This window comes from Syzygium oleosum, unplaced genomic scaffold (genome assembly GCF_021117445.2).
Source record: "Syzygium oleosum isolate NSW1041296 unplaced genomic scaffold, Sole_v2.1 Sole_v2.02, whole genome shotgun sequence".
NCBI lineage: Eukaryota > Viridiplantae > Streptophyta > Magnoliopsida > Myrtales > Myrtaceae > Syzygium > Syzygium oleosum.
In genome coordinates this window covers 16001670-16022255 of record NW_026607486.1, presented here as the reverse complement: position 1 = coordinate 16022255, position 20586 = coordinate 16001670, and the positions used below count along the sequence as shown (strand labels likewise).

Here is a 20586-nt window from a genome sequence, read left to right as displayed (position 1 = left end):
AGATGCACCATGATGCATGACCTATGGCAAGATATTTTTTTTATATTTTTTTTTCAGAAGTTGGGAGAAAATAAGAGAAAATAACACAAATGGTTCCTAAATTTTAGCCTAATGTGCAATGTGATCCCTAAATTTTAGTTTAATGTGCAATGTGGTCCATAAATTTTTAATTTGTTCAATGTGCTTCCTCAACTTTTGATACATGTTCAATTTAATCTATGGACTATATGAAATTGAATTGATGGAAGTACAACATTGAACATTTTCATATATTTTAGGGACTAAATTAAACATTGACTAAAAGTCCATGTACTACATTGAACAAATTAAAATTTCAGGGACACTACACATTGAGCCAAAGTTCAGATCATTTGTGCAATTATCCCATTAAATAACTGTATTTTTTTTCTTTTTTGGTCAAAATTAAATAACTGTACTTAATCCATACATAATTGAATATATTCGTCTCAAGACTATTTTCTAGAAACACATTAGTATGGTACTATTGTCCAATACGTAAGTACCAGCTTTAGCCGAATTATACACATACATATGCGCATCTAAATACAAACATACTAGCTCTCATGCCCGGATGATGGATATGTGATAGCAAATAAAATGAGAAAACCGTTTTCATTGAAGGGACAACCTGGAAAACAAAAAAATACGGAAAACATCGTCTTTTCCTTGATAATATCGATACGGATAGACGGATAAGTAGATAGATATCTTCGATTTTTTTCGCAAGAAAATCTAATCGAAGAACCTCGCGGGATCTAAAGAACCTCGCAGGATCTATTGCGGCCGCCCGTAACACGCTTAGGTCTGCCGGATCACATAAATGGGGGAAGGTCTGAACTAGAAAGTAGGTAAGGAATAGAATTGCTGACCAATTAAAGTAGGTAAAGATTGGAATTCAAGATCCTAAACACAAAAATAAGAAAAGTAGGGTAATGAATGCCAGAGATAAGACCCAGCCCGGGGTTTGTGACCAAGACCTTTGCATAAAAAAAAATGAATCTATACGGCATAGTGGACCGCGTTCATGACGAAACACGCAAACGCCCTCTGCATAAAGAGGTAGAGGCAGAGCACGACTCTGTCGCCAAACCATACCAGACGCAACGACAACAATCTTCCTCCTACCTTTTCATTTGCAGCGTCGAGAGAGATGGGAGTAGGAGAGAGGAAGGGATCGGCGTTGGAGGATCTGATAGAGAGAGCGGGCGGGTGCGCGGTGATCGACGGCGGGTTCGCGACGCAGCTCGAGAAGCACGGCGCCGCCATCAATGACCCTCTCTGGAGCGCCCTTTGCCTGATCAAAGACCCTCATCTTATCAAGCGAGTGAGTCCTGAGTCCTCATTGCTCTCTCGATGCACGCCGCGACGCGTATCACTCTGTGCGCATCGGTGGGGATTAATTGTTCGGATTGTTCGATACTGATGGTGTAAGGAAGTGTTTTCCTTTTGTCCTGGAAGAGTAAATACAGAATTCTGGTGAAATGCAGGTCCACATGGAGTATTTGGAGGCTGGTGCTGATGTCCTGATCACCTCTTCCTATCAGGTACATATGATCTTCCACTCATTCCTAGAAGGGGTTGATTCTTCTTAAGTTGTTTCATTATTCAATTTTTGTTTGGCTTGGAGAATCAAAAGAAAAATATCAAACACTGTTCCATTTCATTTGAGTGGCAGAGTCTTTTTTCCATAAAAGGGAGAAAGCCACAAAAATTCCCAAACTAAGTTTTTTTTCCATTAAGGAAGAAAACCACAAAAATCTTCAAATTATGCCATGAACTTTTTTTGTGACATCAAAAACCCAAACTATGCCATTTACTTTAAAACTTTTCTTGTGACATAAAAAAATCACAAACGTGTACCTATATAACACATTTGCGATCCATCAAGGTTCCGTTAAATAATTTTTCAGTTAAAACAATGTAGTTTTTATTTCACTTAATATATGTGAGCGCCGTGTCAATACTGTTTGCTTTCTGGCGGCCAAATAAGCAGATTTTTAATGGATCTTATTGACACTTAGATAGGTACATGTTTGGAATTTTTGGGGTCACAGAAAAAGTTTAGGTAAATTTGTCACACTTTGCACAGTTTTAGGTTTTTGGTGGCTTTTGCCCTTCCTGAAAAGAGCAATGTTCTTCCTTTTTCATTGATCATACCACTGCGAAATGCAGATTCTGTTCAAAGTTGCATTTTTGCTTGTACTTCACATAATAAGTGCCAATCCCGTGCTTCATGGTGGAAATTGGAAACAACTGGTGCATTCTTAGCCAGCAGAGCATTAGTTTCTTGATTTGCACCAAGAGGATCCCATAAATCAATGTAGAGAATTCTCTGACTATTTTAAGGAAGCTGTACAGTTTATTTAAAGAGGGTTGAGTGCAATGCTTGTTGTAGATATTTGCTTCTCTTTTCGTTCAGGTTCATCTGGTAAGTGCAAATGCAGAACACAGAGTAGATTCGGGCCATTTGGCATAGAGTTTTGTCTTTCCTTCAATAGAAAAACACAGACTAGAATTTTGCATATTCCCTAGCTCAAAATAAATGTGCTTATTCCAGTTTTCGTCCAGATTTTACAGTCTCTGTAAATCTCCAGTTCTAGCCATTTAATTGGTCTTGCCACTTTAATGTGCAAATTCTAACATCCAGATGAGAAGAACTCTGTTTTTATTATTTATTTTTTTGGGTCAGACTGTTGTTAAGTTTGCAGAAATGAAATGTTTGTCTGTTTAAATTAATTGAGAATGATCCTGTGAGTATGGAACTTTTGCTTGTTTCTGGGATTTCATGGTCTAGCAATTTAGAAAGGATCTGTTCGCTAGTCGTACACTTAAAGATTGCTTCTTCATATTAGGCTTGTACTAATCGGCCCGTGAGGCATTACTGGAGGTATGGATATTATAGAAAATGTTCCACTAGCAATACTATTCTAATAGTCATTTTTGGTTCTGTGGTTGTCTTCTGGTAAGTCTGGTGATACTTGGAAGACATTTGATCAATATTTAGTTTACTTAAGCTCATAACTTACATAATGTTTCGTTATCCTCTTACTGGAAAGTGGAAACGATGAAGTTCAAAATTCCATCACCACGATGGTTAATGCTGTGCTATTTGTGCCAGGCCACTCTTGTTGGGTTTCTGTCCAAAGGACTGTCCATGGAAGAAGCAGAGTCATTACTAGAAAAGAGTGTCAAGTTGGCCGTCGAAGCCCGGGACAAGTTCTGGGATTCCTTGAAGGAGGTTCCTGGACATAGCTACAATCGGGCCTTGGTGGCTGCATCGATTGGTAGCTATGGAGCTTATCTTGCAGATGGCTCAGAGTATAGGTGAGTGTCAATCCTGATGAGACTAACAAACTATGCACGAAGCTGGTTGAGAGTAGTGTGATAATTTGCTTGTCCCAGCAGTCATATTCACTTGTATCTGTACTCAATATCTGCATTTCTGTTCCCAGCGGTTGTTATGGACCGGACATAAATTTGGAAAAACTCAAGGACTTTCACCGGCGTAGATTGCAAGTCCTTGTTAATGCTGGTGCAGATTTGCTGGCCTTTGAGACTATTCCTAACAAATTGGAAGCTCAGGTATGTTCTTTTATTGTCAAAATACTCTTTATTTTCTCAAAGCTAAAACTCAAATTACATACATTACTCTTATATATGAAGATGCTGAGCATCAGCTGCATGTGGTTGGCCAACACTACACTACGTCCTAACTGAAATGTGATTGCGAGGATGTTTTTGTGACGCTACTTGGTCTTTTGAAATCATTACCTTCTCTAACATTGTGTTAAAAACAATTATTATTCTGGCATTTGAAGGCCTTGACTCGTGTTTCAGTGTCTGTAATATTATGCATCTATGAATAGCGTAGGGGATGATTGACTTAACCAAATAAAGAAAAGTGTAATTTTGGTATGAGCTTTCTCGAAGCTATTTCATGAAAGGAGGAAGCTTTTTTTTCTGAGCATCTTAGCATCTTAATTCTATGACAAAGTGAAAAAATCTATCAGTGATTCTGCATCGTCTTGTTTACCAAAAGATAATTCTGTATCGTCTCGAATCATAGTGCTCCGGTCATGATCATCTAAGATGTTTGTGATCATCGGTACCCATTAAGAAATCATCATCTCGGGCCAATATTAATGACCATAAGTGGCAAACCTTGCTTTGCTTGTAGCCACATTTGAAGGATTACCAGTCATGGAAGACAATAGTGCTTCAACCAATTATCGATATATAATATCAAGGAGCTGCTGTTTCATGTTCACGAGGACAGAACATGGAAAATAATGTCTACTTATCATATAAAAGCTGATTTTCACTTTACATAAGATGTATATGGCTTCAGCTCTGCATCATTCTTTGTGCTTAACGAATGTTGGGTTTCGGAATCATCATATAGGCTTGTGCTGAGTTGCTTGAAGAGGAAAATATCGAAATTCCATCCTGGATTTGCTTCAGCTCGGTGGATGGTGAAAATGCACCATCTGGAGAGAGTTTTCAGGATTGTCTGGATATACTGAACAAGAGCGATAAAGTCAATGCAATCGGGATAAACTGTGCGCCGCCCCATTTCATTGAAAGTCTAATAGGCAAATTTAAAGGGGTAAATCAATCTACTTGTCTAGTGAAGAATTGATGAAGTTATTATGTCAATTATTCTCGACCTGGCCTTGCGTAGTTTCTGTATCACCGATGTACTAATTTCCTCTAATGCAGTTGACAAGCAAGGCAATAGTTGTGTATCCCAACAGTGGCGAGGTGTGGGATGGCAGAGCTAAGAGATGGCTGGTAAGTTGCATTCTCTATTTCTCTCCCTCTATATTGAACATATTCAATTTCTCCCCTTTTGAGTTTGTTCCTCGTTATGATCGCAAACGTCTTTTTAATCCGCTACAGCCATCCAAGTGCTTCGGCGACGACAAATTCGAGCTGTTCGCTGCAAGATGGCGCGATGCAGGAGCCCAGCTCATCGGCGGTTGTTGTCGAACAACGCCTTCGACAGTTCAGGCTATTTCAAATGCATTGAGAGGGTTAACAGAAGCTAGTCTAGACTGTTACCAACTTTAAAGAAGGCACCTCTGCCCCCTAAGTTTTGGCTGCCATCTACATTGGCGGCTCGGAAATATTTATTCAGCTCATAGATATGCCTTAGCAAGTTAAATTTATTCTTTTCTATCTTCGTTCTTAGTATTTCATGCTGAGAGTTCAGATGCAAGTCCTATAGCACGGTCCTCAATGTCTACCAAAGAGATTAGTGTCCGACTAATGTTACTGATGTGAGCAAAAAACACCCTTTGTGCATGTGCTTGTGAACTCAAATATCTAACGAGCACTTAGCTTTGGTGGGTCACAAGTGAGGCCCTTTCGATAGAGAGGTTAAATCGCCCAGCCGGGACGGAGCATCACAGGTCGTGGAATTTGAAAGTGATACAGCACAAATGGCTGTCAACTTCTGTCGTAAGAACCAGAAAGTACCAATCAATTAACCAGACAAAGACCCAAACAGCATCATTCTCAGTTGACGGTTGATGCTCCTATAATGGACAGACAAAGGCAGTAACATAACATGAGCAAGGCCCACAAAAAGAATGGGTAAAGCACATACGATGATAATAATTGTTGGTTAGAAGCCCATTTCGACAACCTGATGACTTAATGACTTATGAGGAATCTAGAGCAAGTTCTAGATTCTATAGTTGGGGCGATCTAGAGATTTGTTTCGTGCCAAAACAAAGGGACTTATTCTTAATTGCAAAAACATGATCACGCATCTTTTGGAAGAAGATCCAAGGTTTAGTTATCGGTAGCAAATTACGGTGATCGCCTAGGCCTTGCCGAGTAACGGGTCATTTTCTTTTCTGTAAATTGACCCTAATAGATCGAGAGGATCTGAATCTAACGTGAATACATAACGGAGATAATCATTCTTTGAATATTCAACGCGTCATCCTTTTAACTATATGGATCTGAGTGAACAATACCCTTCTAGGGCTTGATTTGCCTATAGCCCCGATTCGATTTTAAAAGGCATGTGTGATTTTTCTAATCATCAAGCAAGCTCGGACAGGAGTTTTCAGGCATGACAGTCGAGCCTACCCTTTTGGGCAGGTCGGTTCCGAGCCGCTCATTGAACCAAGAATAGAAATGACTAGCCTAACAACCGCGGCCAAGAAAGTCATGAACGCGATCTAAACTCTAAAACTACGCCAATAACTTTGTTGCGTAACCTCGAAATATCATTCAAATATCTATACAGATAGGTAGATGCCCACATGCAGTCTCTTTCAGAGCAGAGAATATGTCGAGAGAAGCTCCAATAACCACCATTAATGCGGATAGTTATTATTGACTTTGTACACATGCTCCGATTCCTCCCCGTTGTTGACAAGCCTTCCACATCATCATTATCCTGCTTTTTCGACACCCTTTTATCTTTTCAGACGAAGTGAAAACCACAGCCGACGACTGTTCCGTTCTGCCTGTCCATCTCGAGCTGGTCAAGCTCTCTTTTTGCCTGTTGTTCTTCGCCATAACATGCCCGAAACCAAGAGGTCTCTTTCTGTACTCTTTCTCTGGGAAGAGTTGGGAGAAAGTTATTGCCGTCTCGTGGGCGTTTCAATTGAGCGACAGCGAAGGGAGCGATGACTTGTCAGTAGGTGGACAAAAGGGCTATCTTCTATCTAGAAAGCCTACTGGGTCTTTCGAAAAGTAGCGAAAAAATTATTTCATGTCCGGATTTATTGTAGATTACTTCATTTTTAGTAGGGTATTCAATTTCTACGGTTCTTTTACAGCATGCATGCATACGTTCCGTCTTCATTTTATTGATGCAATGTGACATTTAATGAGCGAGGGAGTTCTTGGATATCTTAAGACGTACTCGATGCTGTCAAAGGTTTGGTCTGTCCTGATGCACAAAGTCAGATTGTACAGATGTCAATTTAATCTCAAACATTTTGATTTTCTCAATTTAGTCTTAGACCTTTGAGCAAAATTCTGATGTAGTCCTTACGATCGATTTTTGCCTGAAATCACCGAGGTGGCGACCCGGTCATCGTCACATCTTATGTGGCATTCCGCCGTGCCAGCGATTTTCCGATGAAAATTAGCCTAAAGGACTACATTGGAATTTCACGTAAAAATTTAGGACTAAATTGATAAAATTTAAAAACTTAAAATTAATTGACATCCGTACAATATGCTTAGAACTGATCGGGCAATTTCCCCACCAAATGTATCTCAATTGCCTTTGATTGAGCCACATTTGGCTCCTTCACGGATGGACACGGCCTTCGTGGAGAGAGAAAGAAAGAGAGTCAAGGAGGAAGGGAGAGGCCTGGCACCAGGGGCGGCAAGGGGTGGCAAGATCGATTGTGCCGAGGGGGGTAGTTTTCCTATTTGATATACGCTTTCCCTTCTACGTTGCAAACTTCATGTTTCTCAATTAATTTCATTCTTGTTAGGATGCATGGGTGAGTTGTGTTAGAAAAGTCCCACACCGGAGAATTGGTATGGTGATGAGCAGTTAATATTTTATAGTTGGCCATAACTCATTAACTTAAACTTTTGAATGAATATGGGTTCTACTATATATGTTGATGGGCTTGAATTTGGGCTTCCTTTTGGCGATGTCCTCGGATGAAGGTATCGAGATTGAGTTATATTAGAGAAGTCTCACATTGGAAAAGTGGCGTGGCTCATAATTCATTAGCTTAAGTTTTTGAGTGAAAATCCTTCTTGGCAATGTCCAACACCTTTCATGTTAAATATGTCTTGAATTTTATGTTCTCGGTCTGGTTCAACAACCGACCCGACATATTTTTGTGCGACCCGAAAATTGAGATTTAGTTCGCGACGCGGAGAGTTGGGCCGACGCGGAGCACTATTTATACCGCGGCTAGGTTTTCTCATTGATGTACAGAGAGAATTTTGTTTTCGAGAGTTTTGTGAGCCGTGAGCTTTTGTCGTTGTTTTCGACTTCTGAAAACTGTACTCTCTTTGATTATAGTGGAATTTTGTCTTGCCTCGCCCGTGGACGTAGATCACGTTGTGATCGAACTACGTAAATCCCTGTGTTCTGTGTTTGTTCTTCCGCATCTGTTTACAACATTTCAGCTAGTCTCTGTGGCATTTGTCGTGGGCTAGCACTCCACATTTTATTGCCGCCATCAAACCAATCCAGCTCGGCGCAGACGGGGCAGTAAACAGTCGGAGAATATCTCGCGGCCCCCTTTCCCTAAGATGATGCATGTTGAGCTTTAGAGGCGTAACACTTGAAAGTGAAAGCCTTGATTGTCGATAACTATAGTCGGCAATTCTCAAAGGTGAACAACTTTAATTGGTAACTCTCAAGGAAAAACACTCAAGGAGAGGAGAGGAAAGGAATAAACTATTTTATTATGACTTGATTCACCTTATAAATACTTCGACTAGACTTGCCTTTATAAAGACATAATACATGACTCTTGATATGATTCGTAAATGACTATACATTTATCTAATATTAACTAGACATCGAAACACGAGAGGTCAAGATCAAATACAAACAATCACATTAACTAGTCATTGAAATACGAAAGATCAAGACTAATCAAGAAAGATCTAGAGAGATAAGGCGGTGATATCTTCAATGCACGACATTTCTACCAAACCGTACACTATCTAGGCCTCCAAGTTAAGAAACTCTTTCAACCTGAAGTCATGGAATTTCACATTCACCTGGCTCTGCCACGGAAGGAGTGTTTTCGGCAAAGGTTTTGGATGTCCATGGAGGAGGAGGAGGAGGAGGAGGAGGAGGAGGCAGGGGGACCGCACAACAGGAGTCCATCTCATCTGCCACGGGGGACGGGGGGAGCGGGTCCCGCCCCCACCACCCCCGGACGCGAACAATCAATCCTTGCCCTTTCAAAAATTTTCTCAAAAGTGACGGAGATGATCATGAATTGACCCCCCCCACCCCGCCCTCTCCCTACGATCTCATCCCCTATGCCCACCTCGCGGGGCCCCTCGGGAAATCCCTTTTATTAGACCGTCGCCCAATCACAGCGCTCCGCTCCGGATGACCCTCGCGTGAACAGCCAATGGGGTTCCAGATAAGGCACGTCCGTGGGCCCCAAAAAGTGTAGCCTTTCTCCAACTTTCCCCGCCCAAAAGAAAAAGTGCACCTGCCCCCCCCATATTACGACGCGTCCCCTCGCTTCGCTACCATCTCCTGTCAGAAAAGCGCAAAGTCTCGCGCGTCCCCGGAAAGACAATTTTTTTCTTATTAATCGCTTCTCTCTCCCCAAAACACCGCCCCCCAATTTCGACGCCAAACATTCGCCGGGCTCCTCTCTTTCTGGCGGTCTGGTTTAGATCCTTTCGACGTTAATATCTGGAGACACAGACACCTGCGAGGGCGTTGATGATCGCATGAGCCCGTCCGTGATGATTTACCAAAAGAATGCGGCGAATGCATTCAGCGGCAAGACCGCGCGGGCCTGCGACAACTGCATCCAGAGGCGGGCTCGCTGGTACTGCGCCGCCGACGACGCCTTCCTCTGCCAGTCCTGCGACCGCTCCGTCCACTCCGCCAACCCCCTGGCCCGCCGCCACGAGAGGGTCCGTCTGAAGACGGCGGCCACCTCGCAGAAGCACCTCGGCGAGTTCGCTACGCACAGGAAGTCGTCGTCGTGGCACCGCGGCTTCACCAAGAAGCCGCGGACGCCCCGTGGCGGGAAGCCCGTGCTCCACCGGTCGTCCAAGCCGGAGGACGAGGCCCGAAACCCGTTCCCTGTCGTTCCCGAAGTCGGTGGAGATGAGACGTCGAACGAGGAAAGCGAGGAGCATCTCCTTTATAGGGTTCCGGCTTACGATCCTTTCGTCGCGGAAATGTGCACGTCGAAAGGGGCTGAGGCGACTGCGTATGGCGCCGAACCAGAAACTGCCATGGCCTTCAACCGATCAGGCAACGGCGACAACCGAAGCAAAGGGTTGACCGTCGATGTGGAGAATTTGCAAGGGTTTCTCCCGTCGGACGCGGACCTCGCGGAATTTGCGGCCGATGTCGAGAGCCTTCTCGGTCGAGATCTCGATACGGAGTCTTTCGGGATAGAAGGATTGGGTTTTATAGATTGTAAAGAGCGAGATAATAACTCGATGGACCGTTCCTTAGGTAGCAGCGGAGTGATTAAACTAGAAGAGAAAGAGGGCGTCGCGGAGGTCGGCGTGGAAGTGGGCCACGGCGATATGGAGATCGATGCGAGCAAGGAGACATTTGAGCTGAATTTCGACTACGATTCTCCGACGACATGCAGCAATGAAGAAGAAGAAGCGAAGGTGATCATCGAACTGGAAGAGGAGAAGAACGTGGAGAATTGCGGCGGAGATGAAGGGACTAACATTAATAGTGAAGAGAGGAAGAAGAAGAAGAAGAAGAGGGATATTTTCTTGAGGCTCGATTACAAGGCAGTGATATCGGCATGGGCTGGCCGGGGTTCGCCGTGGACCACCGGAGACCGGCCAGACTTCAGTCCCGACAACCGCTGGCCCGACTTCATGGTACAACCCTTACCTAAATACTGTTAGTGGTAAATATAACAGTAAACACCATACATGCAAACTTGAGAAAGTAGATAATAGTAAGACGCCCAGAAAAGACAAGTCAACTAAAACCATTTTCTGCCGAATAATTCAAATAGTGCACAGTACAAGGACAAAAGCACAGAGTCAGAGACAAAATATATGTACTCCCTGCTTGATGTTTTGGTGCACTTTTTGCATCGCATTAACTTGCATATAATATATACATCTTCTACCTTTATAGGACCTAATTTATTGAACTATCTTCTTGATGTTTTGGTCATATGATTAAATTGATTTCATTCATTTTTCCTCTCTACCATATTGACGTGTTTTGAAATTCCTCTTGATGTTCAGGGCATGTCCGGATTGGAATTTCAAAACCTCTATGGCGAAGCCGGAGCGTACGGGGGACACATGGGCATGGGGGATGCGGGGCGGGAGGCGAAGGTCTCGAGGTACAGGGAGAAGCGGAGGACGAGGTTGTTCTCCAAGAAGATCCGGTACGAGGTCCGGAAGCTGAACGCCGAGAAGAGGCCTCGAATGAAAGGGAGGTTCGTGAAGAGGGCTTCATCTGCGTCATCATCAGTACCTGCTTTTCCTCTGCTCAATAAATAGAACTCTCTCCATCGATCATCAATGAAGCTACCCGGTCATGGAATAGCTAATGACCTAACAGCAAAGTGACGCACAGTTAAAAGCTAGTTCCTCTTGGGTCCAGCCAAGTTTGCTTATCTATATACACGTCCACTTCGTGGAGACCTGGGGGTCGCTAGAGTTTTCTGTTAATCCAATAAAAATCTGAAGCTAATAAGCTCTCTCTTTTTGGTCTGGCCTCAGTTTTGTCTGTGGAAAGACGTGTAGCCTGTGTTCTTTTTGGTCTTTTTGTACATACATATGAAAGAAAGGCTAAAGGTCAAAATGCTTCCATTGTTTTAGGGTTGGAAGCATTGAATTACTTGGATAATTATGGAGTGAAAGATGGCAAAAGAAATGTAAAAAGTTGATTTTTTTTTTCAATTAGAAGATGGATGTGCACCTGATACAGATCCAACGGTCCATTAAAATGAATACAAAAGATGAGTGAAAACGATAGAATATTGCATGAATGCAATATACGTACTAAATTGAATAGCCAATATTAAGGAATATTAAGTTTGCTGCCATATTATCTGACTAAGAATATTAAGTTGTTCTGTCTATGTAGACATGCGAAAAATTGCTCGTATAAGCTGATGACACAAGGAGTATAATTACAGGATAATGAGATTTTTAAAGTGGTCACCCCGCATCTGCTCAAAACTAAGCATACTTTCTGCTAAGTTGACACCATTTAGTTTGGTTCGGTGGTATCCTATAAAGAACCCTGGAAGCACTCTCAAGAAGGCTCAAACGTGTAATCTAAGGATATAGGTAAAAGAACGGAGTTTTAAACCGAGCCCTGAGGTTTGGTGCGTGAGTTGCTGAGAGCAATATACTATGCTCGGCGCAGGCACTCAACAATCTGTGGCCAGGGATCACCAACTGTGGCCACGCAAGTCCATCCTCGAACAGCCCGAGAAGTTGCCTCGGGCGACTCCAGTTTGGCCAAAACTGAAGATATATTCAACAGTGATCGGTCAAATTCCTAGTTGAACTGGTGTTATAAGAGCTTGATGATGAGAATCAAAATCGTCCAATTGACGTTCCTGGAAAAAGTAGAATTTTTGGATACCGAAAGTAACTAACAATTGATTGCATTCAGCTTAAGAAAATTCCAACAAACTCTCCATAATTAACTAGTGTCAGCATCTCATGTGTTCTCTTGTTGTGTGATCTTCCCCGCCGACATCATGAGAGAAAACCCTAATGGTAGAATAACAACATCCAGACTTAACGGACATGTCACACGACAAAGTGGATGATGCAAAACCTAGAGCCCATTTTCCATTAAATATCCCATGGAAGAAGATGAAATTCTTCAACGAATAGGAGAAAGTAGTTATACCAGAAGACAAATCTGAATGGGGTCGACACTGATGATTGATGGGGAGCGCATGGTGGCCCATGAGAGTTAAATGAAAACTTGGCCTTTCCTCTAATTGCTTGAGAATGATACGTGTGAATGGTCCCCAAAAGCGTCGAGGTCGCACTTTTGGATGTTGAAAAATAGGGAAAATATCGGCTACCCTCTTCAACTTTTCACTCCATCATCACTTTTGCATCGATTATTTTCCGAAATAACATTCTCCATCCTAAGACAAGATCACCTGATGAAAAACACCGAGTTACCCTCCCTTTAAAAAACCACCTAGCAAACCCCAACTCTGAAATTGCAACAAACCTTAGCCCCCAAACGCATATTTTCTTTACCAAATACAGTATGGATTCCACGTAATCTTAAAATGTGATTGACTTGAGTTAGTAGATTTAGTCGATACAATACTCGGCCCAACGCTCTCTGCTATGTACTATTCCCATGACTTCTTAAAATGTCCTCGAATGGGTCGTCTTGTTTGGTGGAATCATAAGTTGGGTCTTGACCCACTAGATAGTAGGCCTAAACCCAAGATATGCTATCATCCTAGATGCGCACCCTTTTTGCTCCATAATAATATCATCATAACTACTCCCACGAAGCGGTCAAGACTTGAAAAGGTACAAGACTGTTGACACCCGAAAATAATCCGAGTCATGATGGATCGATGAGAGCACGAGGAGCGTTGTCGATTGGACAACTGCCTGTAACGAATCGGCAACTAAGAAAGGCAGCCATCATCGATGGAAGAAAATAGGTGAAATTTGCAAATCGGCATACGAGAAAGAGAGGCTAGCCGATTAAGAGATCGATGGAAAATGCAGAAGTAGAGATGGAGTCGAGTTGAAGCCACTTCAGATAAAAACGTGCGTTATAAGAAAATAGAGTTGAGGCCTGGAATCTGGGGAGTAGTTAGGATTTGGAATTTGAACAATAACTGCTCTCGACGGTTACACTTGTACAAGGCTAAAAAAATGTTGAGGAAAACCAATTGTAAAAGATCCGCAATCAATCACACTTATCAAGTCATTCTGCAATTTACTTTATCAATTCTTTATTCGCGTTCGTTATTCTTTATTATCCTTAGTTCCTTAGTTCATAATACAGCCATACGAATTGTTTTCTATCCGAATTGTCATAGAACCTTATTCATTTCTAAAAAACCAAAGATCTAACGCTTGGTGAAAGGTTTGTCATCGACGAACATTTTCGGCGAACATCTTTGTGGCATGCCTAGTGGGATCCTTGTGGTTCAATTTGAGGAAGTGTAAATGGCGAAAACGAGAAATCAACAGGCCCGAAATGCCGTTGGTCAGGAGAATCGATCCCCACAACGAGTCAATGAGGGATTTGCTCAATTGGAGTCATCATCCGCTGATGCAGTGAGAGACGAAAACCAAGGTGGGAATTTAGTGGACATTCCGTGAAAGCTCACCGATCAAAAGAGGAGAGAATTGGAGCCAAACCCGGTGATGGTGGCAACCATGAGAAGGATTTCCAAGGAGCAACGAAATGATTTGGCTAATCATATGATCAATCGTCTCACTCGGGTGCTCAAGCCCATGATAGTTAACATGGTGAATTAACTAGCTTCTAGGCCGGGGCCATCAAGCCAGCCGTTTCCAGTGCAAGGAAGACAGACTGCGACGGGGTATGTACCTTCGACCTCTTCTACTCATTTACAATAATGTTGGTAATTTAGGCCAAACAATACCACAACCAGCGGTGAGAATATTGCAAAGGCATGAAGTTGCCGACGGCCAGAACAAAAATAATCCTAATTTAGTTGGTCTTGGAAACATTGTCAATCAAAGTGGTCCAGTTCAAAACAGCGCCATTGGAAACAATGATGGAAAGGCAAATCAAAACATACATTTGCCGAACGTTGAAAACCAGAGGCCAATGATACCGCCACCCAATGGTGATAATGTGAGACCATTTGGTAATGTTATAACACCACTTGCAGGAGTAGTGAATCCACTACACTCGCTGAATATCGGTGTAGTAATTCCACCGAATAAGGGAAACTTACCGTATCGGCCACAATTGCTAATGGATAATTTGGCAAGGCGGCCTTCCCCGCCTAGGGGGCGGAATGGTCAAGTCCAACAGATAAGTCTCGATACTCGAGAAGAGCTAGGCCAGGAATTCTTCACATTGATCTTTGAATTGAGAAGTTTTGCTGAAAGAAGGGTTGTTAGTGCAAATCTCGGCAATTAATCCCTTAGCTCTTTCTTCTGAAGCTGGGCTCGACATGATTGAGGAGTAGCTGCCACGTGTGAGCTCAAGAAACTCTTTCCATGTGGCCTTTACCGTCTCCACAGTAACAACACCAATACCTTCAGCTAGTGGAGTGAATATAGGCTTCGTTACATCGGCGCGTAGGAGTTACTTTAGATCATTCAGCTCGTCGACGTGAGGGAGGGAGATTGACCTGGCATTAACTTCAGTTGTAGATCCAAGGACTGCTGTGGACGGCATTCTGGGGCCAGCCTATAAGATGCATAATTAAAGCAGGCCATTGAGGATACGAACAGAATCGAGAGATTATCAAACACATACTTGGACAAGAGAAAGGGTTGAATGATCGCTGGTTCTGATTATGTAGTTGGAGTTGAATCAGAAGTGATAAAGGCAATAACAGGTTCTTCAGCTGGTACGGATCTAGTCGGTGCCGTATCCACCTGTTCTTGGTTAGCTACTGCATCCGTAGTAAGTAGAACATGTTTAGGAGCGGTCAGAGAAGGCAAAGATGGATTAACTGGCATGGTCGCTGTATGGAGAGAACAAGTTAGCGAAGAAAAAGGATGGCACAAACGTTAAAATGATAAGGTAAATGTTTTAACCAGATTGGACATGATCAATATTGGTAGAAACATCAGTAATGACGGCATCCTCAGTAGCTGGAATGACGTCCTGAATGGAAATGCTAAGCTCATGAACATCCGACATTTCTTGGTCGTCGATTAGGGTGGCATCAGCTTGAACCAAGGCACCAATTACATCAGTGGACGAAGACTGCACGTCGATGGCTTCTCGAGATGTTTCCGGATCGAGTGAAGAAGCCAAAATCAGTCTTCTGCGCCTTGTTCGAGTACGTTCGTCATCCTTCTTTTCTTCGGGACTGGACGAATTAGTCGAGCTCCTGGGGCTAAATTTTGATAAAATGTTGCAAAGCAGATTAGTTTCCCGATGAAGTATTAGTCCTCGAGAATCTCGAAAGACATTAGACACAAGGTGAGTTGGTACCTGATGTGGTTTTCCTTTTCCCCTTATATCTTGTTATGATCGGCTTTTCAGGGGGGAAAAGAAGGAAAATAGAAGGTTGATGAGCAACAGCACAATGAGTCGTGATCGTCTGACCAGCCTAAAGATCCAAAATATTTCCCGATGTGACAATTTATTGGGCCAGAAAACAACTCAGTCATCAAATACAAGAATGTTCAAATTTGATGCATTATGACGCTCGTCGCAAGCCCACAACAATGCATCAAGCCATTAGGATTATGTACGTATAAGACTAATGTATTTGCCTCAAAAAATTCTCGATTCTCACCATTGAAAAATTTACCCTTATATAGCCAAAAATAGGACATTATGAATTAATTGCTCAAATCAGGGAATAAAGATCGTATTGGCCTGCTTAGGGAGAGAGTTGTGGCCTTCTCCAGCGGCTGAGCAAGGGCCAGCCACCCTCATCCTAATCCCGGCGAGGCGTACCGACAGAGTAAGGGTGGTGACCGCCCCACCCCTACCCCTCCTCTCTCTCTCTCTCTCTTTATTTTTTTTTCTAGCTTTGGGCTATTTTGCTAATGCAATTTCCCTTTTAGTTAGCATCATATTAGTGCTACATGTTAGAAAAAAAATTAAAACAAAAAGAAAGTTATGTTAGATTGCTTGGTTAGTCAAATGTAATGGTACTAAGGATGTACTTAATTGCACTTTGTTAATAATTTTTAGAAGTTGATTGACTATTAGAAAGTTTTAGAACTAGTTAGCACTTTAATTACAAATTTTATGATTTCCGATACACTTATTCTTTTATTTATTACTTAAAGGCGTGCTTAGAAAACCTAAGTTTACAAATTTCATACGAGGAACCGCTCGTGTTTTCGTCTTCTGGTGTGTCTGCAAGTCTGAATGTCAACTCTCTTCGATATTTCTCATTCCGAGCAACATGTAATACCGTAAGGTCCAAGAATGGAAATAACATTGCACGGTCCAAAACAATAACGCTAAGATATATCGAACCAGTTGCAATATATAAAAAAAAATCCTTTTCGCAAGTGTCCATGAAACACCCATTAATCATAACTGATAAAGGAATATTTACATTTTCGATGCATTAAAAGTGTATAGTACGAGAACATTAGTGTTTTAAATTGAAATTGAAAAACTTCCTTTATTCGAGGGTACGAGATAATAGGGGACCTAGGGATGGCTGTGGTGGCCCCCGGCTCCCCTAGGTCCAAATTTTTTTTAATGTTACGTGGAAAAAGACTTTCCATAAAGAAAGTATATATGATATTTATATGACAAATATACCTCAGGCTCTAATCTAGATTTTTTGGTGCTCGGTACGCCAAAATGCCGTATATCTACGAACGTATTAATTTGTTAATGTCAATTGTCGTAGTGACAATGCAAACAGTACATTTCTGCTGAACAAACGCGGATATATAGTGTTAGCCATTTCATTTAATCTCTAATTCGCAATTGGTCTTTGTATTTTAGACTTAATCCAATGCAGTCCAATCATAAGGATGATGGTTAGAGTAGAGATGCAAAAGAGTAAGTCCTCTGTGTACCAATTGAAATGGCTATGATCTTTGCATCTGTTCACGCTAATTGCTATTTATAATAATTTATATTGCCAAGCAAGTTGTTGTTAAAAACGGATCAATTATATTAAACTTGTGAGATCTAAATAAATTGTTATATTTTTAAAGGATTGGACTCTGTTGATATATGAGCATTATCTAGGCTTGTAGAGTATTTCGTGGATTTAACTGGTTTATGGGGCTTGCTAAATATTTCACGAGCCTCCAGATAATCGGAACTCCAAGTCTATGCCCCAGATTATAAAAAAAAAAATTAGAAGAAGAAAATGACACATGTACAATTATTCATTAGATGTGCTGATGAATCATTAATTTAAGGTGATAAAATTGAAAACGATGAACATATTACGCATATCAAGGAAACTTTCCCAATCCTTTTTAAATTATGAAACTCCTCTCGATTATGTTGTTTTCGTCACTTCGCAAGCCCTTCATTTGATATTCAGCTTTTCTTACTAAACTAGGGCCAAGAGTTGGGTGATCCCCTGATCAGATATCTAAGTGGATCCACCTACTCATCAACTCATTCGCAAGATTTTCTCGATGCAACATAAATGATCATTGGATATACACTTGGTACCAACTAGGCTAAACTTTATTTAACCTACTTGCCTTGAAATAAAGCAATACGCCAGCACATACACCCTACCCAAAAATGGATCATGTTTAAGGAGAAACCCTTTTAGGTGCTTCTTTAACTAAAACTTCACTCCATTCCCAGATCTAGGTTTCTCAAGTGCCCCTTCACCTCTTTAATTGCTACTTTGATTAATCCTCAACTCAGCTATCAAACAACTTTACAGCCTCTCGACTAGGCCGTGTCAACATGGTCTTTCTCTACATTTACTTTTCCCAACTTTCTTCAAGCAAAATAAGATACACAGGGAAAGAGGGAGTTAATTTATATATCTGCGAAGGAGGGAGGGGAAATGTACTCGGAATATCTCGAGCCCCAATGACCGTGCATGGAAAGCAGGTGTCCACCCTCATGCATGGCCAAAAGCCAAACCCCCCTCAACGTGGAGAATCTTCACTGCCGCAGAGAGACACACCCACCAACCAATAATCCGCCAGTGACCCTCGATCCAATTTTAACACGGCCACTGTACTGAGATTGGCGGTCGCTTTGCACTAAGATCGGCCATTAAAGAGCGCCCTTCCAGGGCAAACTCGAGAGAGAGAGAGAGAGAGAGAGAGAGAGAGAGAGAGAGAGAGAGAGAGAGAGAACTTAATTATAGCTAGGTCAAGAAGATGAGAGTTGAAACAGTATGTGAGAAAAGACTATCGTCTCCGTGTACCGTTCATCGACCCCTGTAAATGACCAGCAAAAGCATGAGTACATATATTTGTCTCTCCTCTCTGTGTATAGGTCTTTGTCTCTGTGTGCGCGCACTACATTTTCACACTTAAGTCCCCACCCAACACCGTGAAACCACACTTTTAAAGGTAGCGAAAATGAAAAAAGGAAAAAAGGAACAGGAAATGAATCAACATTAAGACATCAACTACGCTGATTCAAGTCTGATGATGATCATGTCCATTCCAATCCTCAAAAAACCCCTCTCTCTCTCTCTCTCTCTCTCTCTCTCTCTCTCTCTCTCTCTCTCTCTCTCTCTCTCTCTCTCTCTCTCTCTCTCTCTCTCCTTCTCTTTTCTTGGCAACTCTCATTCACAAGTGATGACCATAATGAGCCTCAGATTTGCATGAGACGCTCTGTTGTTGACTCTGAGCCACACCCAGAGTGAGCTCCAACCCAATCCGATCGTCATCACTCTCACGATCTTGGCCATCGATCGCCAAACTCCGGCTCGGTTGGGACCCGCCCTCGGGTTCAGCCTCCAGAGTCTCCACGGAGAACACGCTGTCGTCCTCTGGCGACGTCGTGTAGCTCGCCTCCGGATAAAGCCCGCCGTCCGGCTTAGGGTCGGCGTCGAGCCTGGGGCGCTTAAACGGGTTCCGGGCCCGGACCCTGTGGAGGTCTTGCGAGCCCCCAGCCTTGGGGAAGTGGCGGATGTCGTAGGCCTTGAGGGGAGGTAAGGGCTGAGACGTGGCGGGGGTCGAACCCGAATCCAGCGAAGGGTGTCGCATAATGTGGGAGGAGCCCTTGAGGACGGCGTCGACGGCCGCTTGGCACTGGCCCCAGTTGCCGGACCAGAGCAGCCCGACCGACCCGTATATGGGGTTGATGATCCGACCGCAGGCCTCATAGAGCAGCGACCTGAAAACGGCTGCTCGCTCATCAAAGAAAGAGAAGAAGAGAAAGTCAAGAAATATAACTCGAGTTGGGTGCTGAAAATTCACATCCGACGCAGAGGGAAGAGAAGGGGCAGTACCGGGGCGGAGGTGGGGAGGGCCGGCATTGATGAGGTTGATGAGGCCGGCACGGCCGTAGAACTTGGCGAGGAAGACGGTGGCGTTGGCCTGGGAATCGGCGGACTTGATCCATTGCAGGCAGGGCCTTATGATGCAGTCGTCGCTGCAGCCCTTGCGGAGGACTCTGCAGCCGTTGCAGCTCATTCTCATGGCTGACGCAGAGAGGGAGAGAGAGAGAGAGAGAGTGCAGGTACGAAGATGAGGAGGGAGGGTGGGAGGGAGAGAGAGAGAGAGAGCGAAGGGGGTACTTATGTGGGAAATGAATGGAGGGTTTGAGAGAGAGAGAGAAGGGGGGTGGGTGGGACCTGGCGGTTTAGCTTGTTTTAGCTTGGTTTACATAATTAAGTGTTGGATGGAATCAAAAGGGACTTGAAAAAGCCTTAAATCCGGGAGTTTATTTTTATGCCCTACAAAAGTTCTTTCGTGTTTGGGTAAAATTGTGGGAGTTTCCCCTCTTGAGAAACGATCCAAATCGGACAGCATGCCCTTTTTGGCAGAAAGCTTTGCTTGGCATGCATGCACTCGTGTAGAAGAGAGATTGTTGGATGGGCCTCACACATGTGCGGATACATATATATTTATATGTACATGTCCTCTTTTGTATCATATGAAGTTTGGCTTGAACGCTAATAATAGCAATAATCTCTATCGAGATTATATAATTTTCTACGGGTCCTCCATAAAAATAATATCATGTACACATTTATAGTATTATAACCGATTTCAATAAAAGCCCTATGCTTGCCTGCTCAATGTACTCAATCCCATTGA

At 42.9% G+C, this 20586-nt stretch overlaps 3 protein-coding genes across 4 annotated transcripts; 2 read left to right on the top strand and 1 right to left on the bottom strand.

Annotated features, from left to right (window-relative positions):
- Positions 1-887: 887 nt before the first annotated feature.
- On the top strand, positions 888-5199 carry LOC115673338 (homocysteine S-methyltransferase 1). 2 transcript variants are annotated; one of them, XM_030595520.2, is made up of 7 exons: positions 888-1345; positions 1509-1565; positions 3140-3345; positions 3474-3603; positions 4424-4627; positions 4741-4812; positions 4921-5199. In XM_030595520.2, exons 1-7 carry the CDS (start codon positions 1172-1174, stop codon positions 5089-5091), a joined length of 1014 nt encoding a protein of 337 aa, XP_030451380.1. In that variant the 5' UTR covers positions 888-1171; the 3' UTR covers positions 5092-5199. The 2 variants fall into 2 exon arrangements, with proteins under 2 accessions (XP_030451380.1, XP_056160327.1); XM_056304352.1 differs by having other exon boundaries at positions 1204-1345; positions 1482-1565.
- Positions 5200-9206: 4007 nt separating this feature from the next.
- Positions 9207-11551, top strand: LOC115672949 (zinc finger protein CONSTANS-LIKE 16-like). Its single transcript, XM_030594992.2, has 2 exons — positions 9207-10563; positions 10942-11551. The coding sequence occupies exons 1-2, from the start codon at positions 9436-9438 to the stop codon at positions 11200-11202; spliced, it is 1389 nt and encodes a 462-aa protein (XP_030450852.1). The 5' UTR covers positions 9207-9435; the 3' UTR covers positions 11203-11551.
- A 7191-nt stretch (positions 11552-18742) lies between these two features.
- On the bottom strand, positions 18743-20020 carry LOC115670329 (LOB domain-containing protein 42-like). The gene is made up of 2 exons (XM_030591588.2): positions 19776-20020; positions 18743-19670 (listed from the first exon to the last, which is right to left on the bottom strand). The coding sequence occupies exons 1-2, from the start codon at positions 19963-19965 to the stop codon at positions 19111-19113; spliced, it is 750 nt and encodes a 249-aa protein (XP_030447448.1). The 5' UTR covers positions 19966-20020; the 3' UTR covers positions 18743-19110.
- Positions 20021-20586: the final 566 nt, after the last annotated feature.